Source organism: Protopterus annectens, chromosome 2.part1 (genome assembly GCF_019279795.1).
Source record: "Protopterus annectens isolate FY-2018-M chromosome 2.part1, PAN1.0, whole genome shotgun sequence".
In the NCBI taxonomy this organism is placed as follows: Eukaryota; Metazoa; Chordata; order Ceratodontiformes; family Protopteridae; genus Protopterus; species Protopterus annectens.
In genome coordinates, this window is record NC_056729.1 from 1,194,306,485 (window position 1) to 1,194,326,189 (window position 19,705).

The following is a 19,705-nucleotide window of genomic DNA, read 5'->3' on the forward strand; positions in this document are numbered from 1 at the left end:
GGGGTTTAAAAGAATTGGAGGTCTGGATATGACTGAGAAGCATCCAGAACCTGCTGATTAGGTTAATAGTATGGTTCCAGCAGTAAAAAAGGACTTGGGTTATCATATTGATCACTGCTGTGGTAGCCTAAGCTATATGGGTTATATCATGCTAAGGATATAATAGCCATCCAGCTATCAAAACTTCAGGCACCTTTCATGCACCCAAACCATTAGATAGCTTCAGCTAAGCTGATTACAAGACAGGTTCAGACCCCAAACCCTTCAGAGCTTTCCTGCCCCCAAAGAAAATGTTCCTGTATGGGCTTTCAAGGCTCGATGGTCAGCTTCTGCTGTTCCGTTGCTGGGTAAGTAAGTTCTCTTTGGGAGAAAAACATGCCACATTGAATTTTTTATTGCTTAAAGTTACTTTCCTGTTAAGGAACATATTTTTTAAGCTAGGATACAGTATTTTTTGATCACTGGCATTCAAATTTACTGTACTTTTAAACAGGAGTGTTCTTTTGTTAGTCAGTTTAAACGTTGTTAAAACCTGTTTCATACTACCTTTTCCATGAAGAAACTGTGTTTAATTTACTTTTTGGGGATAGGGGCTGGCAAAATATATTGAATTGCTTTTTATTGTGATTTTACTTGGAAAAAGTTACTTTAGAAAACATTTTGTTTTTACCAGCTTGTACTGCTTAGCTTCCCCAGGAAAGCAGCGCCACTTTTGGCTTGATTATGGAACAAAATACCAATCCCTTGGTTGATTCATTTTCCAGCCATAAAAAGAAAGTTAACTAACAGTCTATGCCACTACAACAGGCTAGCAGTTTGCCCTAGCCACAGTTGGGGGTGACTTTGCTGTGGCCAAAGCTGGTTCTTTAGCTCACTCTTCTCTGCCTATCCATCTGGCGTTGTCCATACAGCCAGTATGGACCAGAAGTTAGTCACACCCTCTGTGGCTGTTAGGATCCCCTCAGTATGGGAAAGGGCTTAATCAGAATGTTGTGTTCTTCCCTGTGGAAGATGTTGCTTCCATTGGTAAACCTTTCACCCAATTTTCCTGTCAAAAATAAACAGAAATCTTAACATGTATCTTCTCCTGCTCCAGTTTCAATGGACAGGAGTAGTTTATTAAGTATGGTTCATGGTCTTGTAGAGACTACTGACCACTATTATCAGGTGATTTCTGGTAAAATAAAAAGGACTTCCTTTTTTCCTGAAAAGATTTAAGGAATTTAATCTGTAGAGCAATGTGATGGGACAGATGCAGGTTTTTCTCCTATGACTTCTGATTCAGACTCAGAGGAGAGCATGGTACTGAATCTTCCTGTGAGGGATTCACTTTCTCAGAAATTATTTCCAAAATGTGCCAATGTTTTCAGTGAGAGAACACTGAGGTTTCTCAGTCCCTCAGAAAATACTATTAGTTGTTACAGCTGGAATTCCCAGGACCTTCACCTATCCTGCCAGTGCTACCAGCATTGGATGATGCATTATCAGAGCCCATGTTTCTCTGATAGCCAGCTTACTGCACCTTGAAAGCAGATGAAATGTATAAAGTTCCTCAGTCTCAAGTTTTTATACATTCATCCCAGACGTGACCCAGCAGCTATAGCTTAAGTAATCCAGCTGCTGCCTATCATTTTGTTAATTCTAATCCTTCACCTTCAGAAAAGGATATTAAAACAATTGATGAGTCTGGGAAAAAGTGTATGCTTCTGCAACTTAATTTTTTTAGAATTTTGAATTGTCAGGCTGATATGTTAGTGTATTCTGACTGATTGTGAAAGTGTCAGGATGAGGATGTTTTTATCTGCAATCCTCTGTTGTGAGGAAAAATCTGCTTTGTGTGGTTTAGTTTCTTCCATTTCTCAGGTCACCACCCTTTGTTTAAAGTGTATATATATATATAACCCTCCCCCCCCACCTAGTTTGGTTTTATATCGCCCAGTTAAGAGGGGTACGTAAGTAGTTTTTTAGTTCGGGAAAGGGTTAGTTATTGGTGTAAGTATGCATGTCTATAGTTTACAAGTTAGCATGTTGAAATTTAGCATTGTTAATGTTAAGGTTTCAGTCTTATGAGTTTCAGTCAAGTGAGTTGTCAGTATTTTGAAATTTCGATATTATGGTCTCAGTCAAATGAATTTCAGTGAAATGAAATTTCGATCATGTGTAGTAGACCCATGTGTGTGTGTGTGTGTGTATGTATATATGTATATGTATATGTATATGTATATGTATATGTATATATATATATATATATATATATATATATGACTCTAGACACTAAATCCAGGGCTGCTGTCACTGGTACTATCTTGAAGAGGTTTGCCTGGCTGCATTAGCAGAACTTCCCAGAAGATGTTAAAAATTAGATTTTAAATTCTCCTTTGGATAGAGATTTAGTTTTTGGTCCTTCTGCTGCAGAGGTCATCAAAAATGTGATGAGAGAGGTAAGCTGATAACATGGAATCTCTCATATTCTTCAGCCTCCTTCTCTAAATTTTCCAAGGGATGTTCTGCTCCATCGTCCAGTTTTGGAAGAAACAAAAATAATGTGACGGTAGGATGCTGGTAAGCAGATGTTTAGAAAACAATGTCCGCGAGGCTGCAAAAAAGAAAACATGAGCCCTCCCTAGCACAAGGGCAGTCAAATAAGGCAGAATGTCTATATAAAGGTCCTTGTCTCTCCTTCCACCCTGGCTAGCCCTTTTTCCTTCAAGAATGTGTGAGTCTCCGTTTTCCTCTCTCTCTCTCTCTCTCTCATTGTCTTTGGCAGCAGATTGTTTCAGACAAATGGGTTCTTAGTCTAATTCAGAAAAGTTACAGATGGCAGTGGGAGGAAATTCCTCCTTTCTGGGGAATTATTCCATGTCTGTCAGACCACACCTCTCTGTTTCCTCCCGTCCTACAACACATGTCTAAGGGTGTAATAGAAACAGTTTCCCCCTTCCTATTTGGGAAGGTTTTCATTTAAGAATGTTTTAGAGCCAAAGAAAGAAAATCCCTGGAGACCAGTTCTAGTTATTCTTTCCTGAAACAATATGTGATAGAGCCCAAGTTCAAAATGTTTTCACTTCACAATCTGCTATACGTACTTCATCATTTGAGTTTTTGATAACCTTAGATTTAAAAAATGCTTATCTTCACATTCCTATTCATCCAGATTTCAGGCATTTGTTAAGGTTTTGTGTGTCTGGATCCCTTTATCCATTTTCTGCTTCACCCTTCAGGCTATCCACTGCTCCAGGAGTGTTCACAAATTGGTCAAACCCTGTCATAGCCCATTGTAGGCTACAGGGTATCTACATTTTTCCATAATTTTTATTTATTTAGTTTATTTTAATGTTTGTTAACCGGGAAAGTCCAACTGGGAAAGAAACCATTTTCAGCAGAGGACCAGCTAGAAATTCTCCATATGCATGTCTTTGGAATGTGGAAGGAAACTGAAGTAACCAGGGGAAACCCACATGAACACAGGGAGGACATGCAGACTCCTCCCAGAAGGCACCTGAGCCAATAATTGAATCAGAGAACCTCTTGCTGTGAGGTGACAATGCTAACCAACAAATTTCCTTATAAGCCATGGAAGATATAGCTCTGTTTTTTTGGATGATATTTTTATTGTATAGGATAGACCTGAAAGTGAGATTAGTGGTTATATGAACTATTTAAACAGCACAACCTCCTTTTTAAAATTCACCTATTTTTACAACTATGACACTATTAGTTATCTTCATGTTAGGCCTTCTAAAGACTACAATGAGAAGTGTCTGTTCAGTACAATTTATAGAAAGCCAACTTATTGTAATAGTTTGTTGCATTTTGATAGTAATCACCCCTTGCATCAAAAACATGGTTTAGTTAAAGGCCAATATATTTCTTTGGCCAGAATGGTTTCTAAACACAATGGTTTTGTTAAAATGTGAGAAATCGGGTGAGATGTTGCATGCAAGGGAATACCCGAGGGGGATGATTTCCTCTGTAATGTCAGAGGTGGTTGACAAAAGGGTTAATGGGAGAGATTGTCCCCCTTTATTAAATCTACCCTGAATTCAGTATCAGAAATGGTTCAAAATCAAAACATTTTGACCACCAAACGCAACCTTGTTTTGTTACAGAACACTGAATAGAAGAATCCCATATTAGAAATATTTTGATAAAGAACTGGACAATTTTTTCCTGTTTTAATAATGTAATGAACAAAATTGGGGGATACACCAGTAATGGTTTTTAGGATAGGTAGAGCAATAAAAAACTTTTTTAGACCGGAACTCTGACAATGTGGGGTCCTTGTATAGTAATAAAAAAACAGGGACATACAAATGTGTTTTTTGCAGCCAGTGTAAATATGTTCTAGTTGGTGACCAAGTTGCGGTTAACAACAGAACAATTAAGGCTAAGTTTTATGGTGACTGTAATACTCAGGGTGTGGTGTATGTAGCTACCTGTCAGAAATGTAACCATTTTTATGTAGGTAAAACCCCCAAAAAATTGAGAGAGCGAATATACGAACGTGTGGTACATATAAGGAAGAAAAATTCAGGAAATGCTTTTGTCAAACATTTGATGGTTTATCCTGATCACAATTTTTTGTTTTTTGTCGTTGAACACATTGTTAAAAATCCTAGGGGGGCTGTGGGGAAGACTGGGTTGAGGAGAAGGAGAAGGAGTTGTGATGGCAGCTAAGGTTAAATGCCACCCCCCCCCAATTAAATGACAACACTTCTGTTAGTTGTGTTTTGAGGTTGAAGTCTTACAATGTTTGAAAATAATTTTGTAAATTTTGGTAGTATTTGTGTTTTTAATTTTTTAATTTTAATTTTTTAATTAAGGCCATGTGGTTATTGGTTGGTTACTGTCATATGTTTATCAAGAGAAGGGTATTTATTGGTGTGTGAATTGTGCAGTGGTGATTCTAAGAAGTCTATGTTAAAAGACAAAGTCTATGTTAAAAGATGAAAGCACATAAACAAACTTTACAACAAAAGGAAAAAAACTGTTGCAGAAAAGAGGAAAATCCCATGATGCAAAAAACTCCCTTACCAGCCTCAGTAAGAAGCTGAGATTCCTCATAAAATCATCCAAAGCTAGTTATGAAAATAAAATTGCCAAAGATTCCAAAGACAACCAGAAGGCATTCTATAACTATGTCAAGAATCTAAATGGCAATGCTCAGATCTGATCTGAGCTATAACAGAATGGCATTAAATATACTGATCCCAAGGATATTGCCAATATCCTGGCAGATCGATTCTGTGCCAACTTCATCCCCCTCTCACCCCCTAAGTGTTCCATCTCAATATTTGAAGATTGCCAAATTCCGGTATTAACAGCCACACAGTTAAAAAATGCACTCTCCAAAGCTAAGAATACAGCATCCATGGGACCAGATGACATCCTGGGCTGTGTACTACATGAACTACAAAATGAACTGGCACCTCACCTAAGTGTCATGTTTAATCATATCCTCACCTCAGGCTTCGTGCCCACTGAGTGACGCACAGCTACAGTTATCCCACTCCACAAGGGGGGATCCACCTTGGATCCCGGGAACTACCGCCCCATCAGTCTGACGAGCCTGATCTGCAACACCATGGAACGTATTATCATGGAACTTATAAACAGAGACATTGGCAACCTTAAAACACTGGACCCCACCCAGTTTGGGTTCATGAAGGGCCAATCTTGTCTCCTGAACCTTATTGACTTGTTTGAATCAGTCACAAGAGCCTTGGACGAGGGTAAGGCAATCCACACAGCCTATCTGGACCTCGCCAAGGCCTTTGACACCATCCCCCACTCTGGAATCATAGATAAACATACTAAGATGGGCATTAATCCCTACATCACTCGATGGGTTGCCAACTGGCTTACTGACAGAACCCACACTGTAAAAGTAGCTGACTCCAAATCCAGCTCCAGACAAGTGACAAGTGGAGTACCTCAGGGTTCAGTCCTGGGACCGCTCTTGTTTGGCATCTACTTCTCTGAAGTACAAGCCAACACTAAGGGACTCTGGCTAACAAAGTTCACAGATGACTGCAAACTGGGAGCCATTATTGAATCCCCAAATGATGTGGATACTCTACAAAAGGGCCTTACAGAAACAGATGCTTGGTGCCAGAGCCATGGGCTCAAGCTCAATGCCAAGAAATGTATAGTTATCCCCTTTGGGAAAAAACATGTACCCATGAATTATCACATAGGTGGCAGTACACTAAACACTGAAAGTGGGATAAGAGACTTAGGGACACAGGTGGACAGTGGTCTCACCTTCAATAACCACATTGCCACAGCAGTCAGGAAATCCTTCTACGTGGCACACCTCATCACTAAGGGATTTTCATCCAGAAAAAAGGAGGTCATTGTCCCACTGTACCCATCCCTCATTAGACCCATTATAGAATACACTGCCCCATTTGGTATGTACCTCTCAAGACATCTGCAACAACTGGAAAGGCCTCAGAAATACCTCAATCACAGGCCTAAAGCAGATGCCCTATGCTGACCGCCTTAAAAAACTCCAGCTATACTCTGTCACATATCATCTACTTCGAGGCAATCTGTGCTTAACATACAAGGCCATGTCAAACCCAGAGCTGTTGGACATGCTACACCTAAAGAAATCCCAATCCCTCAGAGCCACATGCTCCGGGGATCTAAATTTGGTCACCACAATAAACAAAACATGCTGGAGGGATACGTTCCTAACCCAGAGACTCCCCAGACTCTGGAATAGACTGCCCATACATGTCAAGCAGAGCGCCTCTTTGGCCCTCTTCAAAAGGAGCCTTGATGATTGGATGGGAGAAAGGAAATTCACCCCGGGGATCACGTCAGCTAGACAGGGGTCGAGGGAAGTAAATAGTATGGGAAGAAATACCAGGGAATTGTTATGGCTTGGCTTGTATAGGCCGTAGGGCCAATAGCCTAGTACCAACCTATGAACCTATAATGCTGTACAATTATTTGTATTATTAAAATTTTTTTACAGTGTGGACCTGATTTTGTTGCCTTTCTGGATCAGATACAACTGGACAGTGTGTTGTTACAGACAATACCATATTGATTTGCTGCATGAACAAGGAAGGAGGAACCAAATTTTGTCCCATACACAAACTAGCCATGCTAGCATGGGATATAACTTTGCAGCACAATCTCAGTCTATAGTCTTCCTACATTTTGGTGGACCAAAATTGTGTGGTAGCAAGCTGAGCAGGACAAAGGCAGGTCCCCACGAATGGAAACTAGATCAGGGGTCTTCCAAGAATTGATCTATATTTGGGAAGTTCTTCAAGTAGTCCTTTTTGCCTCCTTTTAGAACAATCTGCTAGCAAAATTCTGCTCCAGGACTCCATGTAAGAAGGCCTGGAAGGCAGATAGCCTTTTCTGTTCCTTGGACAGAAATGTTCCTGTTTGCCTTTCCACTGATAGCTAGGGTATTAATGAAGATTCAGAAGGAATCTCCCAAGATCATTGTGGTGACTCCATTTTGGCTCAGACAGCATGGTTCTCCCTTCATTTGGAATTGGCCATGGGCAGTTACTACAAGTTTCCTCACAGGCTAGATTTACTGACACAAGAACAGGGGTGTTTGATACATCCCATCCCCAAATAAGTTCAGCTGCCTTTCTGGATGATAGGATTTTAATACCTTTTAGGCATCTGCTTACTGAAGACATGTAGCAGGTATTAATGGAAGCAAGAATGCCTTCTACTAGAAAATAATGTATAAGCAAATGATAAAAGTTTTCTAGTTGGTGCCATCAAAATAACTAGAACCCATTCAGGGCTAGTGTTTCTCTGATTTTACAGTATGTGTGTGAGTTATTTTCCTATGGTCTGTGCTACTCCTCTATGAAAACTCATTTGTCAGCCATTTCAGAATGTCTACTCATCGATCATCCTTTCAAGGCATTTTCATATCAAAATGTATTTATTTATTTATTTACCGAGATAGTCCGTCTGGGTATAAGCCTGTTTTCAGAGGAGTCCTGGGGAGAAAACCTCCATAAATACAATGTACATTAATATACAAAAAAAGATACATTATTAAAGTAAGAGAAATACAGCTATACATTAACATTAAAAACATGACATTAAGATAACAGGAAAAAGGGTATTATATAAGAGATCTCCAAGAAAATTGATTGCTCCTTCTTGGGATCTTAATTTTGGGTTAGAGAAACTAGCACTTGCTACTTTTGAACCAAAAAGTTTTTTTTTAAACACTATATTAAAGCATCACTTAAAACATGGACATTCATACATTAACAGAAAAGAAAACAAAGCATATTAACATTTTTCCATTTACTCATATACATTACAGCTTTTCTTTATAATAACATTCTCTAAACCCCACTACTACTGCTGTTCTTCTTCAATTCCACCTATTTTCTCCTCTTTCTTGGAGTGCTATAGGCCTGAGCAATTCCTTGAACTGTTTTACTTTCTCTCCAGTCAACTTCCAGGTGTTCAGCCTGGTCTCTGTTGACCTTAGAGCCTTCTCTGCCACTGCTTGTAGCTGATTGTGGCAATCAGTGGTTTATGCTGTGCGGCAGTTGTTTCACTGGGGATGACTTTGCAATCACTAATTCTACCCCAGTGCCCTTTCCTTACTAGGAGGAAGTCTACCTGAGTTGCATGTTGGCCATTCTTGTGTGTGATCTTGTGACTTTCTTGCTTTCTGAACCATGTGTTGGCTACTGTCAAGCCATTTACCAGACAGAATTATAGAATGGCCTTTCTTTATTCCTGTTGCCCTACCCACATGGACCCAGGCAATCCTTGTATCCTGTTCTGTCTGTCCCGATATGTGTATTCAAGTCACCATTATCAACACCAATTCATGTTGTCTTGCTTTATGTAGTAGGCCTTGCAACTGCTGTTTTCAATGCACTCTTTTCCTCACTATCACAACCCTGCTGTGGGGCATAAGCTGAGATTATGAATATTGCCCAGTCATTAGGTTGGAGTCTGATTGCCATGCTTCTGTCAGTAATTCTTATGACATCCCTCACTGCCTTCTGAAGCCTTTCTCTCACCACACTTCCTCACCATTTCTAGCCTATCCTCCTCCTGAGTACTAGACTTTTTTTTTTTGCTGCACTATCCATCTTGTCTCGTGGATGTCTAGCCTCCTCCATACCATCGCGTTATCCGCTGTCAGGCTCCATCCTGTCAGTGAACCTACATCAAGTGTAGCAATTTTTAGTTCATGTTTGGCAGGTTTATTGTTTTTTATGTCCAGCCTTCACTCAACAGAGCTATCCTAGGTACCCCAAGTTGGGCGCCTGGATACCAGCCGGCCAGTAGCTTATTGTCCCCGGGATGCTGGGCTTTATGGCGGACACACACTGCCCAATAGGGACACATAAACTCTTCCCGCCATTAGCATGAGTCCCTCATGTAGGTCGGAGTAGGCCAGGTCCTCAACCCACTTATCACTGGCAATACCCATGCCCATTTGGTGACATTAGTCGACATGAGCAAATCATCTACTGCCATATTTTACACCATCAAGTGGCTATCCCTGTCATGGCACACAGTTTGTAATCCATAGTCTCCTATCTTGAGGATATTGTGCACCATAGTAGATGCTGTGATCTATAGATGCAATTGGTCTAGACAACCCTTCTTCCCGTAGGGCAGCATGTAGAGTCTGCTGCTTCCCGCAGCTCCATTCATTAGTAAATTTGAGATGGAAATACTCAGCATATTTTTCATAGGTGGGATGAATGTCACAGTGATACAGGGACAATATGCAAACTTTAAACAGGCATTGCCCGGAGGTGAGGATCGAACCTTGTACCTTGTGCATGGGAGGTGAAGATCATAAACATTATGCCACTCTAGAAGTACTCTAGAAGCAGCAGCTTGGTACTCTGTACATGCTTTCACAAAACAATACAAGCTAGATTCCTTCACCTGGTGTAAGTCAAGGCTGTGCTAGGACCAGATGGAAAGCCGACAAACTACCTCACGAAGTGGATCCATAGAGGCACTAGGGAACTAACGTGCTGTGGCATGATGCCAGGGCGCTTCTATTTGCTAGGCTTGTAAAGGCTCCAGGGCCATTAGCCTAGTACACACCTATGAACCTATATGGTTTCTGGGTGTATGGGTTATATTATGTATTTTATATTTCTGTTTTGTGTGTGTGTATGTGTGTGTGTGTGTGTGTGTATACACACATATATATATATATATATATATATATATATATATATATATATATAGATATATAATCGATCTTTCGGAATATCAAAATTCCAAAACAAATCCAAAAAAAAAAAAAACAACCCCACACCCCCGCTACTTAAATAGTCCAACTCCGAGATCACACTACAGCAAGGAAAAGGGAAATCTCCTATTTTGCACTGTATGCAGATCTCCGTTCACAATGTCGGGATTCCGAAAGTTCGATCATATGGTCTTGGCCATATGAAATTTGATCTTTCTGGATTTCGGAATTGTGTTCCCATATATATATATATATATATATATATATATATATATATATATATATATATATATATATATATATATGAATTCACTTCAGAAGCTCGAAATACTGAAATCTCAAATTTCGGTATATCGAGCCCAAGAAGCCGAATCCACATTACAACGAAAATTGAAAACCTCAAATACTGGAGGTTTTGAATTTTGCGGTTTTACTACACACACACACACACACACACACACACACACACACACACACACACACACACACCATCCTCCACACAAACACACACAGTCTGTCTACTACTGTCTACTACTGCATCTCCCACACCCCCCTACTTAAATATTCTCATTCTGAGGTCGCACTACATACAAACACACACAAAACACCACCACACAAACTACATTCTCCTCGCACACACACACATCACAGCAACAAAACACACTGACACACACTGCAGCCCCTACCCAAACCCCTTAACACACACACACACACACACACACACACACACACACACACACACACACACACACACACACACACACACACACACACTTACCTGAATACATGACCATTGTGGAAGTTTAGAAACGCAAAATTCAAAACCTCCGGTATTCGAGGTTTTGAATTTCGCGCTTCTAAACTTTCTCTGTTCTGTGGATTCGTCTTCTTAGGCTTGTGATACTGAAATTCGAGATTTCAGTATTTCGAGCTTCAGAAGGGAACCCATATATATATATATATATATATATATATATATATATATATATATATATATATATATATATATATATAGAGAGAGAGAGAGAGAGAGTTTACCATCAAGTAAAGCAAATGGGTTCGCTTTGCCATAAATACAGTGTCGAAATACTCTTCCTGTACTACGTCCCAAAAGGCAAATGGGTTCTCACACTCAACTCCTGGAAATGTTGAATGTTGAAAACCAATTTTACCATGTTCAACATTTGGGAGAAAAAGTATTCTAAATTGTGACATTTAACTTTGTGTTATGATCACTCGCACAGATGCATTTCAGTCATTTGATGGTAAACCTATATATAGAAAAATGCATGTATATGTATATGTGTGTGTGTGTTTATACACACACACACACACACACACACACACACACACACACACACACACACACACACGCGCATGTTGACTGGAAAATATGTAGGGTGCCTTGAAGTGTAGAGCAGTATGCAGTGTGGGAAGGGAAATGTGCAGAGTGCTTTTAAATGTAGTGCATTATGGAGTGTGGGAATTAGTGATGGATCCAGAACAGGTATTGATAGGAGAGCTACCAAACACAAATGTCAGCAGTCATTCAATACTAGATAGCCCCACCTCTTTTTCTTTTCATATTATGCATATTTAGAAATATTGCGGTGGTGGTGCTGCGGTAGCGTTGTCTCCTCCAAGTAAGACGCTGTCCGGTTCGATTATCAGCTAGAGTGTCTTCTGCGTGGAGACATGCGTGAATGGGCGTACCTTCATTGAGGGTTGTGTGTCAGGGCTGGTAACTCGGCACGTAAAAATCAACTACCAATCATTAGCGGACCGGAGTTCCGCTGTGGCGACCCCTAACCGGGAAAAGCCGAAAGACGCAACAACAACATTATGCATATTTAGAAATACACATATGAAGCTGTGAACCCTTAATTGCAGAAAGTAAGTACATTTTATACAGATGTTAAAGGCATAAACAGAATGCATAATACTAGGTATTAGGCTTAGCCAAAGGTAATAACTTGGTAATAACACAACCAACATATTACATTTTATATAAAGTCTCATAATAATATGAAGAAAGAAATTCTACCTTAGAGTTTCAGTTCAACATATAAAGTAGTGTGCACTGGATAGTAGCTGACGTGAGGTACACATAATAAATTTAAAAATGACAAATGTGGGGTAAATTTATTTTTACAGTACCGCTAAAATAATAAACCTATCAGAACACATTTCTTATATCATTTTTTCCACCAGCAGGTAGCAGCAGTGTTCACTTTGCTTAACTGTTAAAAAATGTCAAATACTCATTTTCTTTTGACACTTATTATTGCAGATAATGTATAAAAAACATGAAACTACAAAGAATCCCCATCTAGGTGATAATAAAGAATATTTTCTGCACTTAGTACTGCATCATATACACTGGGTGAAGTGATCATCAACACTCATTGTGAGCAGATTAAACAAGACATACACCCTGGGATTGAATAACGCCTACACTAAGTGTACACCGTTCTGAGTGAACAGACAACACCGGCATAACTCACAACTTCTTTCTCCTAAATTTAGTTTTCCTATTGATTTGCTTGCAGCTTTAAATATCAACAGGGGTCCGTAATAGTTACCACAAAGTGTAAACTACATGTATACTTAGTGTAATCTTTCCGAGTGACTAGAAAGGACAAAAAATGAGGTAGGGATATTCTTGAATATATACCAAGTACACTTAGTGTATGTGTTACTGAATCTGGCCCATAAGCTCACAATACTCACATAAATCTGATTTTTGTGGAGCCTTTTGTCTTTCAAATCCAGCAACATTCTGTTCACAGAGGGTCATAATATTGCACAACATGTAAAATCTTTTTGATTTTCAACAGATAGATATATAGTTTTTGTAGCTAGTTTAAGGAAAAGCTTCTTACACCCACCAGTCGTAACTTCTCTCTGATTGTTCTGTGGACAGCTGTAAGAAACCAAGATGCACAATTAAAGCTCTGTATAGTAATAACTGAACAGATTCCTTTGGTTCTGATTCAAAGCTTGAATTTATTAGCTCAACCTGCCTCCTGTAACAGGGCTGTGAGTTTTGAATAATTTAACATTATTATGCCTAGCTGATAATCGAACAAGAAATCACTATTTAAAGGGGCCAAGTGGTATTTCATGACGCTACATTATTTTAAGCCAGAATTCAGTATGTTCAACCAAAAATGAGAAGGTTAAGAGGTGTGCTGTCAGCCAAATTTGTTTTGCATCAGCCTCCTTGGAATACAGAATTTTGTGAGGGCCCATAATACACAAGTCAACCACATGATGATCATGGCTCACAACTGCTTAACTTTAGGATCCAGCAGCAGAAGCAGTGATTGGACTTCTTTTGCTTGATGGACATACCCAGAAAGTCAGTTTCTCACTGGCTGATTGCCATGGTAAGGCTGAACCAGTGAGAGTTCTTAAAGGGGAGCCATCCTTCCTCACAGTGAAGCAAATTCCTCATTGTTGTGTATAATCAGTGCACTCCATGAAAAGTAGAGTGGTTGAGCAATATGAAAGTAAGCCTGGCCACTGGTACTGCTAATGGGAGAACTTTAGCTCCCCTAGCCTACTCCCCAATAAATCCATCACACTGGAAAATATTCTTACAGATTTATCTTGATAAAAAAAAGTTTTAATTGACTGTCAAGGTTGTATTTAGAAATGTTCCCTGAAAGAAGCAAACCAGGAAATTAGTTCCTCACTTGGGGGATTATTTGAAACACCTTAGAAGGATTAAGTGTAAGTGACTTGTTGGAGCCAGCCCTTGAAGTGTACCTTGTGGGGGTACTTGTTTACAGGAACTGCAAGCAGGGCCTGGGAGAGACTGCAGCCTTGTACTTTTGTTTTAAGACAGTCTGTGTCCTGGAGAGACTGGGTATCCTGGATAAAATAACATGAGATAATGGGTATTGTGTTTGGATCTGCAAAGCCAAATGGACTATGATTTTGGTTTTATTTTGACTTCTGAAAATAAATTTATATAATCTTGCTTCCAGTGTCTCTTTGGGCTTACACTATAAATATATCTATATATATATCTATATATATATATATATATATATATATATATATATATATATATATATATATACATATAGATATATATATATATATATATATATATATATATATATATATATGTGTATATATATATATATATATATATATATATATATGTATATGCACTCACACATCCTCCATGAATTAAATGCGTTTGGGCTTTTTAGCCATAGAAGATGGCATTTGATCAGAATGTTGTAGTTTTATAAATTTTAAGTGCAGTTTTGCTGTGCTTACCAGATATTTTGAGAGAGATTTTAAAGTAAAGTTTTGCATTATGTTTGTCTTTTGTTTTGCCATTGCAGTAAACAACTAGTGTAACAGTGAAAGAAGTGTTCGACTGAGTGACTTAAAGCCAGGGCAGACACTATCAATATGGCTTTTGGACCTCCCAAAAATGTGAATGGACTCAAAATGCAGACAAAAATGAGCACATGGACACCCCTGAATCATCAGCTGACAAACGATAGGGTAAGGCAGCTCACAGAAACCTTTCAGAGACTGAAAGTGTAGCTTGACTAGTGGCACTGAAGCGTATTATTATTTACCCCTCTCAGTAGTAAATCACTGCTTTTCCTGGGTATCCACAGATTGGCTAGTGGTATTAGCAGACTAACACTGGAAAATTCTGAAAAGTACTACAGTAAAGCTGGAATATGTCTGGCTGACAGCATTCACTTACTACAACCTATGATAAACAGCTTGTTTCTGTATAAATTCAAAGCATGGTAAAATATGTCTCAGATCAGATTGTGATGTGTGTTGTATTCCTCCTCTTGCACCAATGCATGATAAATAAAATCAAATGTAATTGCATGCAGTCACCTGGAAAAAAAAATGAAGAGTAATTTATGTATGACTTTTATCACACGGTGATGTTTTGGATCACACGGTCTGTTACCTATGAATTAATAGGAGCATTCTTATGAAATAGGTTCATCACTATACAGTATGAGAAGCTGAACAGATATAATATGAAGAGATTACAGATGTAGACTGAGTACTGGTACTTACTGGCCTTTTTAAGGGGCATGCCTTTAAAGGAGTAGAGTAAAGTAGGTTCATAGGTTAATAATAGGCTATTGATCTGGTGGACCATTTGTAATTAACCACAAGACCCCAGATTGTAGCTACCTATCAACATGACTTAATACTTAGATTCACCAACATCAAGGAGGACTTGGGAGCCAATTAAAATGTCAGGACCCACTAGAGTGAATGCTGAAGTAGGGAGACTAAATGGTTGAAAAAAGAGACTTTCATGTATCAAGTCCAAGATGGTCACTTCTTGGAATGTTCCATTTTCTATGAGGTATGGCACTCTTAGGTTTGGTATGGTGCCAGGCACTGGATCCAATGGGCAGTGACCTGACACCCAGCAAAGCAAAACCATTTAGTGGACAAAGAGAGGTGGTTGGCAGGTATGTGAGATGACAGTCCTGAGTGGGGGAATATTTCCTTTCCTCAGAAACTGTGCAGTCTCGGAGTTAGTATTTATAACTATCAAGGGGGATGGGGCGCACCCCTAAAGGAGGGAGTTCAAAGGGGCCTGGCCCCTTGTAAAAACAATTGCCTTTGGTTTATTCTGCTCAGCGATTACCCAAGGAGCGTGCGCAGATCATGTCAATATTTTTGACTTTGTCATTATGACATGAGTCTACTTGGTGTGTGGACACTCTATATTCTATCTAGTGCCCTACAATATATATATATATATATATATATATGTGTGTGTGTGTGTGTGTGTGTGTGTGTGTGTGTGTGTGTGTGTTCATTAGTAAGTACAGGGGGGCTTGCTCATTTCAAAAAACAAGTTTAAAGTAGAAGAGCATTTTTTGATTTTTTTTTTAAGCATTACGAGTGCCAAAGTTTCAATAAGAAGCCAGTCTGACTGACTCTAATCCCTTGGTGACTTGTTCAAAAAAGTTAGTCAGGTTTGGGTCCAGGGCTTGCAGATTGCCTGTATCTTTGTTAAATAGGTGCCATAATAATGGTCTTCATTCCCTTCCAGATGAGGCTGATGAGGCTTACGGGTCAATAGTTTCTTGGATCAGTAGTAGGTCTCCCCTTGTGTAGTGGGATGACTACAGCAGTTCTCTGTATCCATAGCATAAATCCAGCAGGGAGGCTGAGATTGAACAGACGTGGTAGTGAGCCTTCCAGATGGTATTTGGTGCTGACAAGAAGACGGCCTGGCATAATATCTGGGCTCATGGAGCTAGTGGTTTTGGCCTTGGGGAGAACACTTAGGACTTGCTGTGAAGTGACTGGGGGAGGCGGTCATGGTCATAGTAATATGCTATGAATAGTTAGGAGGAGATAAAGTAAAGTTTGAGCTGAGCATTTCCACTAATATATTGGCTGTGTTCCCAGCGGATGAGTATGTGATGTTTTGTATTGACTCAGAACACTGCTGTTGCATCTTAGGTTTCTGAAATAGCTGAAGAAGACTTTGTGGTTGTCCAAATCAGGTGTAACTCTGATTTTCTGTAACTCTGGTGGCAATTGTCTATGCTCTAGTTATTATATGAAATTGCTCTTTGAAAGCCCATTTTATATATTTGGCAATATATGTCTGTTTAAAAAATATCAACTTAAGAATAAGGAATGAAACTTATTGTCTATATGAATGCATTTTGCACTTCCTGAATTATCTAGGAACTGTGATTCATTCTGTGGTGGGTAACTGTTGGAGAATTTCATCTTATGGTACCCCCTGCTTAACATAATTTTGAATTGCCTCTCATTTACAGCTGGCATAAGTTGCTGTATGGAATACCAAGTTAATAGGCACATCCATCCCTTTGGCTCCCGAGTTTTTTGTCTGTCATTTGGGGTTTAGATGTAATTCTTAACTTTTTTTGCATGAAGATTCCCATGTTCTGTGCCTAAAGCACAAATTCTAAGTCTCCTTGCAGTAACAAGCTCAGTAGCCAAGATCCACAGTAGTACTTTCTGCCCTGTTTGGGAAGAAGCATGATGTGATGCAGATTCATCACCTCCCCCCCCAAGGGGATGAGGAGAGAACCTTAAGGTTTACATGAACTTCTCGAAGATGGTGGCTGCGGAGGATGCTTAAAATGGGGATCCTGTAGAGGAATCCTAAAGTTGATTCACTGTCTGTGCTGGAGTAGCAAGAGAAGGTGAGGGATCTGGACATGAGATACTAGTCAAAGCCAACTCCTAAGGCCATTCTCAAGACAGCTTTGCATTCTTTACAAGTTTTGCATATCCCTTGAATATCAGAGTGTCAGTTTCACACTCATTTTTCAGCTGATAACAAAAACAACACAGGAATTGCATCCTCTACATCCATTTTGAGGAGTATATCCTGAGGTGTTTGTATTGAGTGTCCCACATTTCAGTGTCTGGAGTATGATCACACCCAGTCAGCTCATGTTGTGCAGTCCCTTAAGTCTTGCAGTGAAGACTTTGGTGCTTGAATTCAGGATGGGAGGGGAGTTCCTCCTTTGGAGTTAAGGAGACTAACACACACAAATGGCCCATATAATGGATATGTGTGCAGTTTGTCCTCAGTATCTCATATCGTTAGAGAGCATGTGTTTTTGCTGAACTATTTTAAAACCATGAAAAGCAAACACATACTTGAATTGTCATGCTAGGATCCAGTCTTATTTTACAATTACAATTGCAAACTTATTGACATTGTTTTCTTCTAGCTAACTGTATCATTCAGAACATTAACTACAGACTGATATAAGTATAATAATCTCTTCTATTGTAGTTTTATACTTTATAGAGATATAATAACCCCTACTGGGGTAAATTTATACTTTATACAACCTTCACAAAAATGTCATTCTAACCTTAGGGCATTCCCCTTTTATAGATATCTTTACTCATAAACTGGGAAGGCAATATTATGGTAAAATTTTAAAATGCATTTCTTTATTATATAGAGCAAACCTAAATGTGAAATAACTGAGATGGAGGCATCTTGTACAAAAATAAAAAAATTACTCTGTAGTCAATAATAATCCCCTCCTCTAATGACAGTTATTCTTTCTTCCCATCCTATTTTAGTCACTTACTATATAATTCCAGTCATTTGTCTGGATACGTTTTCTACAGCCATCTTTCTTCCTAGGTCTACATATAATATTAATTTCCTGAATGTAAATCATTTGTGTAGTTACAGTGCTGTCTTCCCACTTTCTTACAGCCTCTTGGTTAGTGGAATCCTACCAAACCTGTTGTTCTAAGACAATATAATGTTGAAAAACACCTACTTGTCTTCATAACCACATCCTCCTATAATCTACATCCTTTTCCTTCCAACATATCATCTTGTAGTCATCCTTATTCTATTTTTGTAGTATATATTCTCATATATCCATAACTATTAATAGAATTCTGCATACCACCAAATTAAACAGCCCTTGTAAATCTCACCAAGTCCGAGCATATCCACTCAAGGAATACCTTATAATGAGGTACTGGTGAAGATCTGCATCCATTCTTTTACACACAATCACCAGTTCATTCTTTTAGCAATATTTGTTTTGCCATTTCATAATATGCTCTTGATTCTATCCAGAATTCAACCAAATCTACCCTTCAGCATAAACACTGTTGGTATGGCATACTTGATATTATTTTCCATTAGTATTGTGCCCAGAAGGCTGTAAACGCCAATCACTAAACTTCTACTTTAGTATAGACTTCATTCTTAAGTCTGACTTTTGAAACTAATAAACATGGTTGACGTAATCTTTACTTAATGCTGTCCTTTCCAACTAAATCTCATACATTTCAGTACTAATATGTAGCATTCCTAAATATGCTCCACATCCTAGCATGGGCAGAGGGGTTTTCATCTTTATGCAACTCAAAGGAATATTTATATTCAGTAGCTAAATTCAGTATTAGAAAATATCTAACCACCTCTTCCTCAAACAAAACTATGAAAACAATAGTCTGTGATCAGAGCTTCTGCAGTCCGCTAATATACAGTACTACTAGTATTTTCCACACACATACTGCAGACATCTTCACTCATTTAAACTCTCCATCATCCGCCATTTTTATTATTATATCTTTCTCATAAAATGTCCCCATCTCTTCATTACAACTCAAAATAGTAAATAGCAGCTTGGATTATTCTAGATGGCTACCTTACAGAAGCCAAACTTCATAAATTTCAGGTATAACTATAAGCAGTTGTAGTCTGTCATGATCATTACATACCTCGACATCAACTAATATTAAATAAGTTTAATAATATAATCACAAATAGGGTAAACAATTATAAAAGCTTAGCTCACCTTAAATGGCAAAAATGTTACCTTTAGGAACGATGTCAGTTCCTCCTCTTACTGCATTGCTGCTACCCTTCTCAAAATAGAGACAATTATCCAGAACTTGGATACCTATATAGTAAATCTTTTCTTATTA

The 19,705-nt window shown here is 38.8% G+C and overlaps 1 protein-coding gene across 5 annotated transcripts in view; it reads left to right on the forward strand.

Moving 5' to 3' along the window:
* Nucleotides 1-19,705, forward strand: part of FBXO16 (F-box protein 16) — an 872,321-nt gene that overhangs the window by 420,703 nt on the left and 431,913 nt on the right. For all 5 annotated transcript variants that reach the window (XM_044062723.1, XM_044062722.1, XM_044062721.1 and 2 more), the window contains one exon: nt 14,596-14,761. In XM_044062723.1, coding sequence (XP_043918658.1) covers nt 14,666-14,761 — 96 coding nt within the window. In that variant the 5' untranslated portion in view covers nt 14,596-14,665. The remainder of the gene's footprint in view (nt 1-14,595; nt 14,762-19,705) is intronic.